Source organism: Pan paniscus, chromosome 17 (genome assembly GCF_029289425.2).
Source record: "Pan paniscus chromosome 17, NHGRI_mPanPan1-v2.0_pri, whole genome shotgun sequence".
Classification (NCBI taxonomy): domain Eukaryota; kingdom Metazoa; phylum Chordata; class Mammalia; order Primates; family Hominidae; genus Pan; species Pan paniscus.
The window spans coordinates 68,430,460-68,444,267 of NC_073266.2; the positions used below are offsets into that span (position 1 = coordinate 68,430,460).

The window sequence follows — 13,808 nt, forward strand, 5'->3', positions numbered from 1 at the left end:
ATACCTGGAGAGAGAGTGCAGGCAAATGGTGCATCAAACGCAGCAAGTCCAGGTTGAGTTGTGATGCATTTGAGGAGCTGAAGTAAGTCAACATGAAGAAGATGAGGCTGAAAAGTAGGCAGAGGTTTTGTTAACTATTTTAGGATCTTGAGACTTATTTTACGATGATTTATTTGGAAGCGACTTAAGGAGAACAGAAATGATCACAGTTAGGTTTTTAAGAGAAGAGTGAATTGGAGCGTAGGAGGAAATTTTATTTATAAAGACTGGTAAGAAGGCTTTTGAGGTAAATCAGCTGAGAAATGATGGTAGCTTGTACTGTGCAAGGGTGGAGGGAGCAAATGGATATATTTGAAAGCTACTTAGCAGGTAGACTCTGTAGGACTTGGTGATTTATAGGATTGGTGTTGGGGAGGGTAGGAGAGGAATAAATCAAGAATGGAATCTGGGTTTCACATTTGGTCACGTGATAGCAGAAGAAACAAGGTCAGGGGGAAAGATAAGTCTGCTTTAGACGTATTTAATTCAAGATGATTACTGACTTTCAAGCTTTCAAGCTGATATTTCCCTGTTCTCTAAATTTAAAAACAAGTTATTTCTATATTTATTGACATCAATTGACAATTGCCTTTTTTGTGCTGCTTCTGCACTCTATGTAGACCTCATAATGCTTCTAACCCTCCTGGGTTATAAACTCCTTGAAAATATAGGTAACTTCTTATATCCCTGGAGAATAGTGCCAGGCATATAGTGTTAAGCAAATGTTTGAATTAATGCCACTTTATTTTGCTTCCTTGTTTATATGTCAGTCTCCTTGAAGACTGATTCTTTAAGCGTAAGGACCTCATGGTGATCTTTGCATTTCCAGTGCCTTCTACAGAGCCTGACCCACAGTTAGGGTTTAGTAAACATTGTTTCTATTGTTATTTCATCGTCATCATCATCTACTATTTAAGTACCCTCATATTTTTGTTAATTTTTAGTCCTGGGTGTTAAATAGTAATAATCTAAGGTTTTGGGTTTTTTTTAGAATGTGATGTGAGAATGGGGCTCAATTTCAATTTTAGACATTTAGGTTTAACTTTCATAAGCCAAGACTTTTAATGTAATGCAGGCTGACTTAGACATTATTTACTGTGCTTCATTTCAGATATATCTACATAATGGGAATACAAGAAAGAAATGAGAAATTGTTTTATAGAATACTGCAAGATGACATTGAGAGTTTAATGCCAATTGTATATACACCAACGGTTGGTCTTGCCTGCTCCCAGTATGGACACATCTTTAGAAGACCTAAGTAAGGCTTGTTTAAAAAAAAGCTTGTAAATGATTATTGAATAAGGAAAATATCATTCCATAACACCCATTACATTTCTATTTTATGTTTCTTAGCCAAATCACATTTCCCACCTCAGAAAAACGTAATTTTGATTAAAAGAGATTAACAAAATCCCAACATATTCATAACTTTTATCTTTGTAAAAATAGCATAATTCATTTCTAATCTTCTTTAAATTATTGTGATTGTTAGAGGAATTACATACATACTTCTGGAACCTGCTCCCCCACCAAAAAAAGTCTTAATTCTGGTGGGAGATTATCCAGAGTTATCATTAAAATTTTTGTCAATAAAGTCAAATTAAGAGATTTTTTTTTCTCATTTTTTAATCAGTTTTAATTTGTTTGTTTTTGTTTTTGAGACAGAGTCTCACTTTGTCACCCAGGCTGGAGTGGAGTGCAGCAGTATGATCTTGGCTCACTGCAACCTCTGCCTCCCAGGTTCAAGTAATTCTTGTGCCTCAGCCTCCCTAGTAGCTGGAATTACAGGTGCATGCCACCATGCCTGCTAATTTTTGTATTTTTAGTAGAGATGGGATTTCACCATGTTGGCTGGGCTGGTCTTGAACTCCTGACTCCAAGTGATCAGCCTGCCTCAGCCTCCCAAAGTGCTGGGATTTACAGGCGTGAGCCACTGCATCTGGCCTGTTCTCCTTTTTTTAATGAATTTTCATTCCAAATAGTTGTAGCACCTACAAACATTATAAGTGGGAAGAGTACTGAAATGGCAAGGACTGACTCAAGTTCTTGAATGAGTCGCGTGATCCCCATGAATGTGTTTCCTCATGTGTAAAATGGGAATAGCAGGACCTATCAAAGAGCTATTGCAGAAACCAATGTGACAGTTCTTTGGAAAATTATAAGCAATATTATATATATATATACACACACACACACACATATGCTGTTTTCACTTAATCTGAGTTTTCTTATTCCTCTAATCCATTATTACTTTTCTCAATCCTTATAATATTTTCCCCATGCCCAATTAACACATTCTTCCACGTGTAGAAATTCAGTCTCCTGTCGCCTTGTCTAGTGGCTTTCAAACTTTAATGTGTGTAAGAAGTACCTGTGGGACTTACTCAAAATGTTGATCTCTGCCAACTTTCCTCTCCTCCCCATCCCCAAGATTTCTGATGAAAAAGAAAAAAGGTCTGGAGGTCCGGATTTTAGTGAGCACCCTCAGTGATTGTGTTGCAGGTGTTCCCTGGAAGACACTGAGAAACAGACTGTTCTAACCTAGATGCTGCCAACAATTACTGTAACTAAAACATTTCTGTGACATAACCATGCTGTTCAGCTATTTTATAGTTTCTTATTAGCATGATTAAAAGATAGAGAGAAACTTAGAAATACTGATGCCTGAGCCCCACCCCCAGAGATTCAGATTCAGTTAGTCTAGACTTCGGAGTTTCACAAAAGAGCCTGGTGTAATTCTGATGTATACCCAGAGTTGAGAACTGACTTGAAACATGAAGAGCATGGCTTATGTGTGAGGGCAAACACTGTATATTGTTTATGCAATGTATTGTGCTATGGGTTTTTTTTGTTGTTCATTTTGTTTTTGTAGATGGTCATTAAATCTTGATTGGTTGGTTGATTGATCTAAACTTTAAGCTAATTAAATCAGAATCTTTGGAGGTGGGACCCTGGCATTTTAAAGCTTATCAGATGATTCCATTATATAGCCAGATTGAGAAATTGCTGAACTAAACTGATTTGAACTGTAATAGTAGTGCCAAATTTAAGATACCAATGAGAAAGTTAAATGTAAGATCAGTTTGACAGCAATGAGGATCCACTGGCCCTCATGTCTGCCTGACCTGTGTTCTAGAACCTGCGTTTCTTCTTTTTTTCCTCCTTCTCTCCCTTCCTTCTTTGCTTTCTCTTTTGAAATCTGGATTGATTATCTGAATTAGGTAACAATATACTGTGTCTAAAATGACTTTTTGTTAGCCATTCCACAATTTATACATATTTCAAAACATGTTATACATGATAAATACAGTTGACCCTTGAACAACACAGGTGTGAAGGTCCATTTATACTCAGATTTTCCTGTGCTTCTGCCACCCCTGAGACAGGAAGACCAATCCCTCCTCCTCCTCCTCCTCCTGTTTATGATTTTGTTAATAACATTTTCTTTTTTCTAGGTTACTTTATTGTAAGAAGACAGTATAGAATTCATATGGCATACAAAATAGTGTTAGTCAGCCAGGCACAGTGACTCATACCTTTAATCCTAACACTTTGGGAGGCTGAAGCGGGTGGATCACTTGAGGTCAGGAGTTCGAGACCAGCCTGGCCAACATGGCGAAACCCTGTCTCTACTAAAAATACAAAAACTAGCCAGGCGTGGTGGCGGGCATGTAAAATCCCATCTACTCTGGAGGCTGAGGCAGGAGAATTGCTTGAACCCTCGGTGGGGGGGCAGAGGTTGCAGCGAGCCGAGATCGTACCACTTCACTGCAGCATGGGTGAAAGAGCAAAACTCCAAGTCAAAAAAGAAAAAAAATTGTTAGTCAATCTGTGTGTTACTGGTAAGGCTTCTGGTCAGTAATAGGCCATTAGTAGTTAAGTTTTTGGAAAATCATATGTAAATTTTTGACTTGATTTTCTAACACACACATTGTTCAAGGGTCAACTGTATATCCAATTTTTGCCAATTAAAAATAATATTAAATAAGTAAAAGTAACTTCACTTTTTCCTGATACTTCAGGTGTCTCATCTTTTGTGTGATTTTACTGTAATTTTCTTCTCTCCCTTCCTGCTCCTTCAAATTTCAAATTTTCAGTTTCAGTAAGTTTTAACAATAGTTTAGTTGGCCTTGTACTGCTCTCCTGCATTGGTGGCTTGCTTTAGATTTTTTTTTTTTTTTTCCTGGTGGTGTATTGAGTTTATTTGAACATGAGATGTGGTTACATTTCTTCTTGGGTAAAATGACTGTATCATTTAACAATAATCTTTGTTGCATCTGCTATGAACAGTAATTACAGTTTGAAGTACTTGAAAATGTTTGAAAATAAACCAGTGTGACTTAGCTAAATCTGCTTGGAAATTATACCATGTCTTGATATTTTATTAAAATATCAAAATATTTCAATTATGAACAAAAACTTAGAAACAAAGCTGTTGTGAAATGCAAAGGTGTTTTTGTTCTGTTGCAGGGGATTATTTATTTCGATCTCAGACAGAGGTCATGTTAGATCAATTGTGGATAACTGGCCAGAAAATCATGTTAAGGTACTAATAGCACAACCCTCCTTTTCACAATGTTTTCTCTTTTCTTGTAAATTACCTCTAAATCTCCAAGAACAGTTTTTCATTGTTGCTCTCATTTATTTTGCACTTATATACATGCAGATTTAGTGCTTTGCAGCTGAAGTGATGATAATAGTAGTAGTTATAAAATGGGCTACTGGTATAAAGTTTGACTCTGAGAAAGAAATTAGAGCTAGAATACAAGGTGAGCCCTCTCAGTATCAGCACCACTGGTGTCTCCTGCCTTCTCAATCTCCTTTTCTATTTCACTAATATTATTCTAGGTAAAGAAAATACATTAAAATGCCATAAAAACTTTTGTTTATGAATGGTGTTAGAGAAGTTTGGTTATGCCTTTTTTTCTTTTAAATCTAAGATTTAGAACCTTAGCAAATATAAAAATGTTAAATATAGCAAATATAAGCCCTGGCCTATTTAGTTATCTTTCATAAAATAAAATGTAATAACTTATTTCAAGATCTTTGGGTAGGCTTTTGTAAATTTTATTGTAGGCAATAATCTTACCTGCCTTTATACTCCTTTCCAAAATAAACATTGAATGATCGTTGGTTTGAAGACTCTAGCAAAAATTTGGTCAAATAATTAAACTCACAGTATCATCTTAAGACCTTCCTTATAAGTAGGTATTTTTTTTGTTCTAGACCTTTTTCTTTTTCACAGTTGCTAAGGTTTTTTTTGTTTGGCCTAGGTTATTGTGTTGGAGTACCATGCTGTTTATTTCTAAACTCTTATTTTTCTCTTATGGTAATCTCTCCATCAGAATCTTGTTCATCTCTGCCATATTTAATCTTTCTGAAGATATTTAAGTTGGTCCTCTAGTCAGAAGAATTCTATTCCTAAACCGAAGTCAGAGGGAAATCAAATCTAGTTAATGTCTCATAATACTCAGAAGTCCTAGAATTTTAAGTATGCTTGGTTGGTTTACATTGGAAATTAGCCAAGAAACAATTTTATTTTTAAGAGCAAAGAGTAAATATATATGAAGTGAATCAATCTTTTTAAAAATGCTTTTCTTTAGTGCCCCATTTTTGACAACTTTTAATTTGCATTTTTTTGTGATTAAGGCTGTTGTAGTGACTGATGGAGAGAGAATTCTGGGTCTTGGAGATCTGGGTGTCTATGGAATGGGAATTCCAGTAGGAAAACTCTGTTTGTATACAGCTTGTGCAGGAATACGGCCTGATAGATGCCTGCCAGTGTGTATTGATGTGGGAACTGATAATATCGTGAGTAACATCATTTTCCCCCTTTATCTTCCTCCTGTATTTTTAAAAATGTGTACAATATTCCTTTTTTGAAAATGATAATTTAAGAAGGGAAAGTTTTATGATTAGATTTTTTTTTCTTAAACTCCACTTTTAATATTTATATAAATAATAGTAAATTAAGTCTATTAAAAGTTTCTTGGGCTGGGCATGGTGGCTCATACCTGTAATCCCAGGACTTTGGAAGGCCGAGGCGGGCAGATCACCAAAAGTCAGGAGTTCGAGACCAGCCTGGCCAACATGGTGAAACCCAGACTCTACTAAAAATACAAAAAAAATTAGCTGGGCGTGGTGGCACACGCTTGTAATCCCAGCTACAAGGCTGAGGCAAGAGAATCACTTGAATGCAAAAGACAGAGGTTGCAGTGAGCCGAGATCACACCATTGCACTCCAGCCTGGGTGACAAGAGTGAGACTGTCTCAAAAAAGAAAAAATAAAGTTTCTTGTAGGGCAATACGTTTAAAAAATTGTATTAGTAATTTTTTATTTTGCAATTTTTATTGTATGTGTTTAAACTGATTATATAAATTATTTTATTTTTACATTTGGTTTATTTTGTAGGCACTCTTAAAAGACCCATTTTACATGGGCTTGTACCAGAAACGAGATCGCACACAACAGTATGATGACCTGATTGATGAGTTTATGAAAGCTATTACTGACAGGTATTTTTTAAAAGTTTGAGTATATGAAAGCACCTTTAATGGGGTGGGCGGGGTAAGAACCAAAGTTTTGTTTTGTTTTCCTTTATTTCTTTCTTGTGTAGATAAGCAGGAGGCGATTAAATTTTTGAGAACTTTGTTCTGCCTGGCTGTTTCTGCCTGATTAGATGTGCCGATATGAGGTGGTACCCATGGTCTGCCTTGCTTTCTTGAGTTACCTGACAGTTTGAGGGAAGTCTGCCCTCACTGCTTCCATCAAACGCTTACTGCTCAGTGCCTTTTTCAGCCTTGACCTTCAGGCTCACGCCCACCATTCCACTGAAGCTCTTGTGCAGCTTTTGTATTTTAAGTTCTCTGACCATTGGGTCCTCCCACTTCTCTACCTCTTTGCACCGTCAACTCAGGTTTTCCCACTTCTATGTCCTTGAAACTCTCTCTTCTCTTGACTACTAAACAGCTTCCTCCTAACTTGGTCTTTCTCCCACCTTTCTCTTTTTTTTTTTTTTTTGTCATCTTCACAGGTTCTTGCTGTCTCTTACTAAATGTGGATAACTACCTAGTCCTCTTCTCTTTCAGCCATGTCAACTATGACCTTTATGCATGTTACTACTAAACCCATAAAAACCCATCTGTAGTTCCACTGCTCTTGTGAGGCCTGCATTTCTAATAATCAGAATCTTCCATCTGGATATTCTGTTATGAGTGCATATTCATATCCCACACTGAACTCCTTTCCTTTCCAAACAACCTATCTTCTGTATTCCCAGCTTCTATTATTGGCAGTAACATTCATCCTGTTGCCAAAACTTTGATCTTAGTGTTATCTTTGACCCTTCTGCCTTCTCCATCAGTCTCCCATGCAGTCAGATATTCCTCAAATTCAGTGGGTACTACCACTTAAATGTCTCCTGTTTTCCATTGCCGCAATCTTGCTCTCTCCTTATCTCTCTTCTGGAGTTTTCTAATTCTTCCTCCAGTTTCTCTCCTCTCCAGTTCGTCTCCACCTTAATACCAGATTAATTGTTTTGAAACGTGTGCTTCATTATGTCATTCTTTTGCTTGAAATCTCTGATTGATTTCCTATTGCCATAGGATAAAGTCAAACTCTTTACCTTAATGATCTAACCCTGGCCTACCTTTAAAATTGCTGGCACGTAGAAGATATTTAAACATTAATTCCTTTTCAGAGTCAAAGTCAACAAGTCTAAAGCTGAACGTTACATCTTCCCAGAAATTGCCATCTCTCCTTCTTCCTCTCACTTTCCTATCTTGGACAACCAAATAGTACCTTCTTAGTTACCCCGTTACCTTCACATTGTAACAGCTTCTTCCTCATTTCCCAGTTGATCCTTATCAATTTCTATTCATCCTAATAGTTCATAGTTACTCCTTTTGCTTCCTGCATCTTCTGCTTCAGATCTCTTATCTTCGTATCATAGTAGCCTCCTAGTTGCTTCTGCCACTCGCGTCTCCCCACACCAATATGAGCTACGTATCACTGGCAGGTTTATCCTTCCTAAAGGGAGTCATACGTGAATATTTTCCTTTCTCTGCAGCCTTCACTGTTTCTACATGGGATGCAGAAGAAAGTCCCTCTTCTCTAATTTAGCATTCGAGATCCTCCCTTATTTGGTCCCAACCTGCATTAACCAATTTCTCCCTTAGCTCTTAATGTAAACCATGAAATATATAGCCAGACTGTTGAAAATTCAGGGTCACCCTAATAACAGCCTGCTTTTCTTCCTAGCTCTTTACTTTTTGTTCTTTCAGGGCCCACCTCCTTTTCAAGCCTTCCCTTACTACTTGAGCTCACCTAGACGATTAACATCTTCTTTTTCTGAATGTCAGTGAACTCAAATAGCAATTATTTTTCAATTTCTTATTTAATATATACTTTCTTGTGTTGCTGTTTAACTATTAATGTAATGAGAATATACATATCAAATATATATTTTTTGAGGTTCAGAGTCAAAGGAAGTGTCCTCCTGGACACTTGAAAATAGTTTACATAGATTGATATCCCATGGGTTTATCATTGTGCCACATTTCTTTTTAAACACCTCATACTTTTTTTATTGAATAATTTCTACATTTTGGATCTAGTCTTTCACAGGCTCTGAAATTTTTCAGATGGCCTTAATTGAACTAACATAATACATTATTTTTGAATGCTATCATAGGGAATATTAGGTGGAAAGCTGTTTAATAGTGTTATTTTCAACACAACTATTGTGGGTTTTGCTGTTTTTAGATATGGCCGGAACACACTCATTCAGTTCGAAGACTTTGGAAATCATAATGCATTCAGGTTCTTGAGAAAGTACCGAGAAAAATATTGTACTTTCAATGATGATATTCAAGGTAAAGCAAAAAAACTTTAGGGTTTTGATTCCTACTTTTTAAACATTTTTAATGTGCCCATTTTTTATTTGTAAAAATCTTTGTTTTTCTTACAGGGACAGCTGCAGTAGCTCTAGCAGGTCTTCTTGCAGCACAAAAAGTTATTAGTAAACCAATCTCCGAACACAAAATCTTATTCCTTGGAGCAGGAGAGGTAAGTTTTGTAGGCTTTTTGAAACTTAAGCCTATCCTCTCTTATAGAATTAGAAAATGGGCAGAATATTGATGTTTATGAAAGAGCATAATGAGCCTGTAATTTTGTTGAGGTAGAGGATATGAAATCAAGAGTTCTGCTGTAAAACAGGTAATTTAAAATATGTTTCGAGAGAATATCACGAAGAATTTTTGTTTGATTTGTAAGGGAAAAATAAACCAAATATTTCTTATGGCATATAATCTTCATATATAAAGTAATTCAAGCATTGCATCGTACTCTAGTATATATTAAAATTTATGTTTTGTTGAACAGGCTGCTCTTGGAATTGCAAATCTTATAGTTATGTCTATGGTAGAAAATGGCCTGTCAGAACAAGAGGCACAAAAGAAAATCTGGATGTTTGACAAGTATGGTTTATTAGTTAAGGTAAGGTATTTAAAATTTGGAGAAGCAAAAGAGTGTATTATATTTTTAGTTGGATTTTTAAAATATTATTCCTTAAAATCTTGTTTCTCATTGGAGTCTCCAAATTATACCAATTGGGACCTTCCACTCTCTTTTCAACAGATGTCCCTAGTCTTGTTGTCTTTTACAAAGACTTCTGCTTCATATTGAATTAATAATCTCTATGTTGGCATCAGACTTACTCTTTCTTGCTTTGTTGTCTTGCTCTTAAGAGATCAAATGGCCATTGTACAAGTATGATCATGTTTGACACTCCTAAAACTAGGTTTTTAATAGGAACTGAGAACTTCCTAATTAAATTGCAGTATTGCAGTAGTTTTGATATTTGAGCAGAAATTCTTTTAATTTTATTATTATTATTATTTTTTTTTTGAGATGAAGTCTCTCTCTGTCACCCAGGCTGGAGTGCAGTGGTGCGATGTCACCTCGCTGCAACTTCTGCCTCCTGGGTTCAAGCAATTCTCCTGCCTGAGCCTCCCGAGGCTACCGTGCCTGGCCGTGAGCAGAAATTATTAACCCTTTGGAGATCATAATCCCCTGAAGAAATCTAATAAAAATCTGTGGACCCTATCCCCAGGAAAAAAGCATGTGCTCCTGAAACCAATTTATGGATAATAAAGAGCTTATCTCCCAGATTAACTTAGTACCTTTGGGCCTGACTACCTTTGTTAGCATTGATTACCATTTTCACTAGCTTAAGAATGTCATATATCTTCTGTGTAACACATTGAATATAAGTAAACTGTTCCATAGTTAAACCAATCCAGTACACAATGCTGTTATATTTTTGTATGTACACATTAAAATATAATGGTATAGCTGTCGCTTGGCATTTATGTCTGTGGAGCAAGCTATCTAAATGTACTTTGTTCCAGTTCTAAAATCTTTTCTTGTTAATTAGAACCAGTATTCTATTAGTACAAAAAATAAAATGAAAAATTAAAGTATGTGAATGAAAAATCTTGAGTGCTCAAACTACATGTAATTTAAAATGTAATAGTAGTTATATACCAGACATTGTTATAAGACTTTACATGTATTATCTCCTTTAATCATCTCAAAAAATCCTGTGAAGTTTTACAAATGAAGAAACAGTTTAAAAGGTCGAGGGAGTTTTCCAAAGTCATCAGCTTATAAGTGACGGAGGTAGGATTCAAAACCAAGTATCCTGACTGTGAAGCCTGTGCTCTGAATAATTAAACTGTGCTGCCTCCCAAAGAGGCTGTAACTACCATATTTACTAGTATGTAAGGCACAAGGATAAAACATCACATATTTAGAAGGCTATTGGGGGATGTATGTTTTGACTAGTACACAGTTAGTTTGGTACTTCTTTTTGTAATGTTGGTTTTCATCAAATATGTTGTGATTCTTTAGCATATTGGTAGGTCAGGTCTAACACAGTATTGGTAGCTACAATGTGTTTACTTAGCACAAAGTGAGAACCCTGTCCATCTCCATATTCATCATCAGATTATATATTTCTTTTCCAGTGTGCAGGTAGCTTGGCCTATGGGCATTAGGCTTCCAGTGTCTCCTGGTGATCCTAAACACTGCCCTTCATTTTGAAACTTTGAAAACAGTGGCTTCTTATGTCACTGTTTGCTCAGCCTGGTTTTCTCAGCCGATTGATGATAGTGTCCTGCTTTACTAGCCCCTGCAGGTTCTTATCTGGAGTTATCTTGGAGTTCTGATGGAAACACACTTTTTCAGAAGTCTTCTTTTTTACCAAAATAAGAATATGAGCTTCTCAGTTGGTTTTTGCATTCAGTACATTTTTGTCTGCCTTAAATCTTTGAGAAATTCTTCATTGTTCTAGTCTGTCAGTGGTGTCTCTTCTGGCTTTGTGGCATTACTACAAATTTAACTTTTATGGTTTTTGACCTGGGATTTGGAAAGGAAAGCATGTTTCTTCATTCAGCCATCTTTAACCAGAATTCCCTGTTCCTCTTGTTTCTGAACTCTTGGTAGTGCAAGTCCATGGTGTCTGTCTGCAATTCTGAAATCCTAAAGGCTTTGAAATTCCAAAATTTTTTCCAAAATTTATTTTTGTGACCAATCTGATTGCCTTGAATTTACCTAGAAGCGAAACCTGACTCAAACTAATAAGAAGCTCTTTGTAATCTTAACCTTTTGTACTTGATGTGACTATTCATAAGTTTGTTCAGTTGTGGAGTATCTGTTGGGAGGGAGAATATGTAATATTTGATATACGCCATATTGTATTTCTAAAATATGAAAAATTCTCAGCCAGGAGTGGTGGCTCATGCATGTGGTGGCTCAGCTTCCCACTTTGGGAAGCTGAGGTGGACGGATCACTTGAGCCCAGGAGTTTGAGACCAGCCTGGGCAAGATGGCAAAACCCCATCTCTACAAAAAAATCAGCCGGGCATGGTGGTGTGTGCCCATAGTTCCAGCTACTCTGGAGGCTGAGGTGGGAGGATCACCTGAGCCCGGGGAGGTAGAGGCTGCCACTGCACTCAAGTCTGGGCGACAGAGTGATACCCCATTTCAAAATAAATCAATCAAATTAAATTAAATATGAAAATTTCTTAATTCCAAAACTCATCTACCCCAGATAAAGGACTGTAGGCTTTTGTGCCACATTGGACTTAGGAAGACCTCATAGTGTAAATGCGTTTTTGAGAGGAACTAGAAAGTTTCTAGGAATAATGGTAGATTTGATTTTTGTTTTATATTTGAGTTTATGGACATGATGAAGATAGAGTTGGAAGATATGGGTTGAAGAGGAAAGTAAATGAAAATGAAAAGACATTTCTATTGTAGAAACAATGTGTTACTCATAATGATGTCTTTTTATTTCATCCTTAATATGCATTGACTAAAAAAATACTGTATTTTATCTCAAAATTTAGGGACGGAAAGCAAAAATAGATAGTTATCAGGAACCATTTACTCACTCAGCCCCAGAGAGCATACCAGATACTTTTGAAGATGCAGTGAATATACTGAAGCCTTCAACTATAATCGGTAGGTAAAGTTTTTCTGATAAATAATTTTACTCCCTAACTGTATGTTGCCAGTCATAATTACCATGTAGGATTACTAAAAATGAATTGGCAGTTTTATCTAGCTTTCAGCATGTACAATGTTTTCTGTGATAACTTTTTGGTTACCATGCATGAAATTCAGTTACCAGATGTTGCTTTATACTTTTAGGTCCTAGACACTGTGTAGTCGATCATGATTTGCTTTTAGAGTTGGTATGACTGTTGGACTCAAAACATGAAAAAAACCAAAGCCATTTGCAGATTTTACCAGGAAAATTCTATGCAGACTCAAAGTTTTCGTGGGCAACAAAGCTGAAAACTTTGAGTGTGTTTTGAATCAGGCATTGCATAGATGCCATCAGACTATGTCATCATGGCATTACATTCTCAGCAGAAAATGTAAAAGTGTTTAAAAGCGGAGCTATTTAATTTGCTATATAGCTGTAAGTTTTTTTGTTTTCTTGTTTTTTGTTTTTTTTTTTTGAGACAGAGTCTCACTCTGTCACTCAAGCTGGAGTTGGCTCACTGCAACTTCCGCCTCCCGGGTTCAAGCAATTCTCTTGCCCCAGCCTCCCAAGTAGCTGGGATTACAGGTACCCGCCACCACGCCCAGCTAATTTTTGTAATTTTAGTAGAGATGGGGTTTCACCATGTTGACCAGGCTGGTCTCGAGCTCCTGACCTCAGGTGATCCACCTGCCTCGGCGGGTGAGACTCCATCTCAAAAAATAAATAAATAAAAATAAACAACCCCCCATTTTCCCCACTCCCCACCCCCTAACAACCACCATTCTACTTTTTGTCTCTATGAATTTAACTACCTCATATAAATGGAATGACATGGTATTTTTCTCTTTGTGACTGGCTAATTTTATTTAGCATAATGTCAAGTTTCATCCATGTGGTAGCAAGTTTTATCTTCCCAATTAGAGTGATGAAGATAGTCATATACTCTTTTTAAAAATTGGTTGGGCATGGTGGCTCACACCTGTAATTCCAGCACTCTGGGAGGCTGAGGCAGGCGGATCACCTGAGGTCAGGAGTTTGAGACTAGCCTGGCCAACATGGCGAAACCCCATCTCTACTAAAAATACAAAAATTAGCCGGGCGTGGTGGCACACACCTTTAATCCCAGCTACCTGGGAAGGTGAGGCACGAGAATCACTTGAACCCAGGAGGGAGAGGTTGCAGTGAGCTGAGATTGTGCCACTACACTCCAGT

At 36.8% G+C, this 13,808-nt stretch overlaps 1 protein-coding gene across 2 annotated transcripts in view; it reads left to right on the plus strand.

Moving 5' to 3' along the window:
* ME2 (malic enzyme 2) overlaps positions 1-13,808 on the plus strand; it is a 69,887-nt gene that overhangs the window by 33,715 nt on the left and 22,364 nt on the right. For both annotated transcript variants that reach the window (XM_034943720.3, XM_055102488.2), the window contains exons 4-11: positions 1,151-1,300; positions 4,513-4,588; positions 5,692-5,853; positions 6,455-6,558; positions 8,807-8,916; positions 9,012-9,109; positions 9,425-9,538; positions 12,454-12,568. In XM_034943720.3, coding sequence (XP_034799611.1) covers positions 1,151-1,300; positions 4,513-4,588; positions 5,692-5,853; positions 6,455-6,558; positions 8,807-8,916; positions 9,012-9,109; positions 9,425-9,538; positions 12,454-12,568 — 929 coding nt within the window. The remainder of the gene's footprint in view (positions 1-1,150; positions 1,301-4,512; positions 4,589-5,691; positions 5,854-6,454; positions 6,559-8,806; positions 8,917-9,011; positions 9,110-9,424; positions 9,539-12,453; positions 12,569-13,808) is intronic.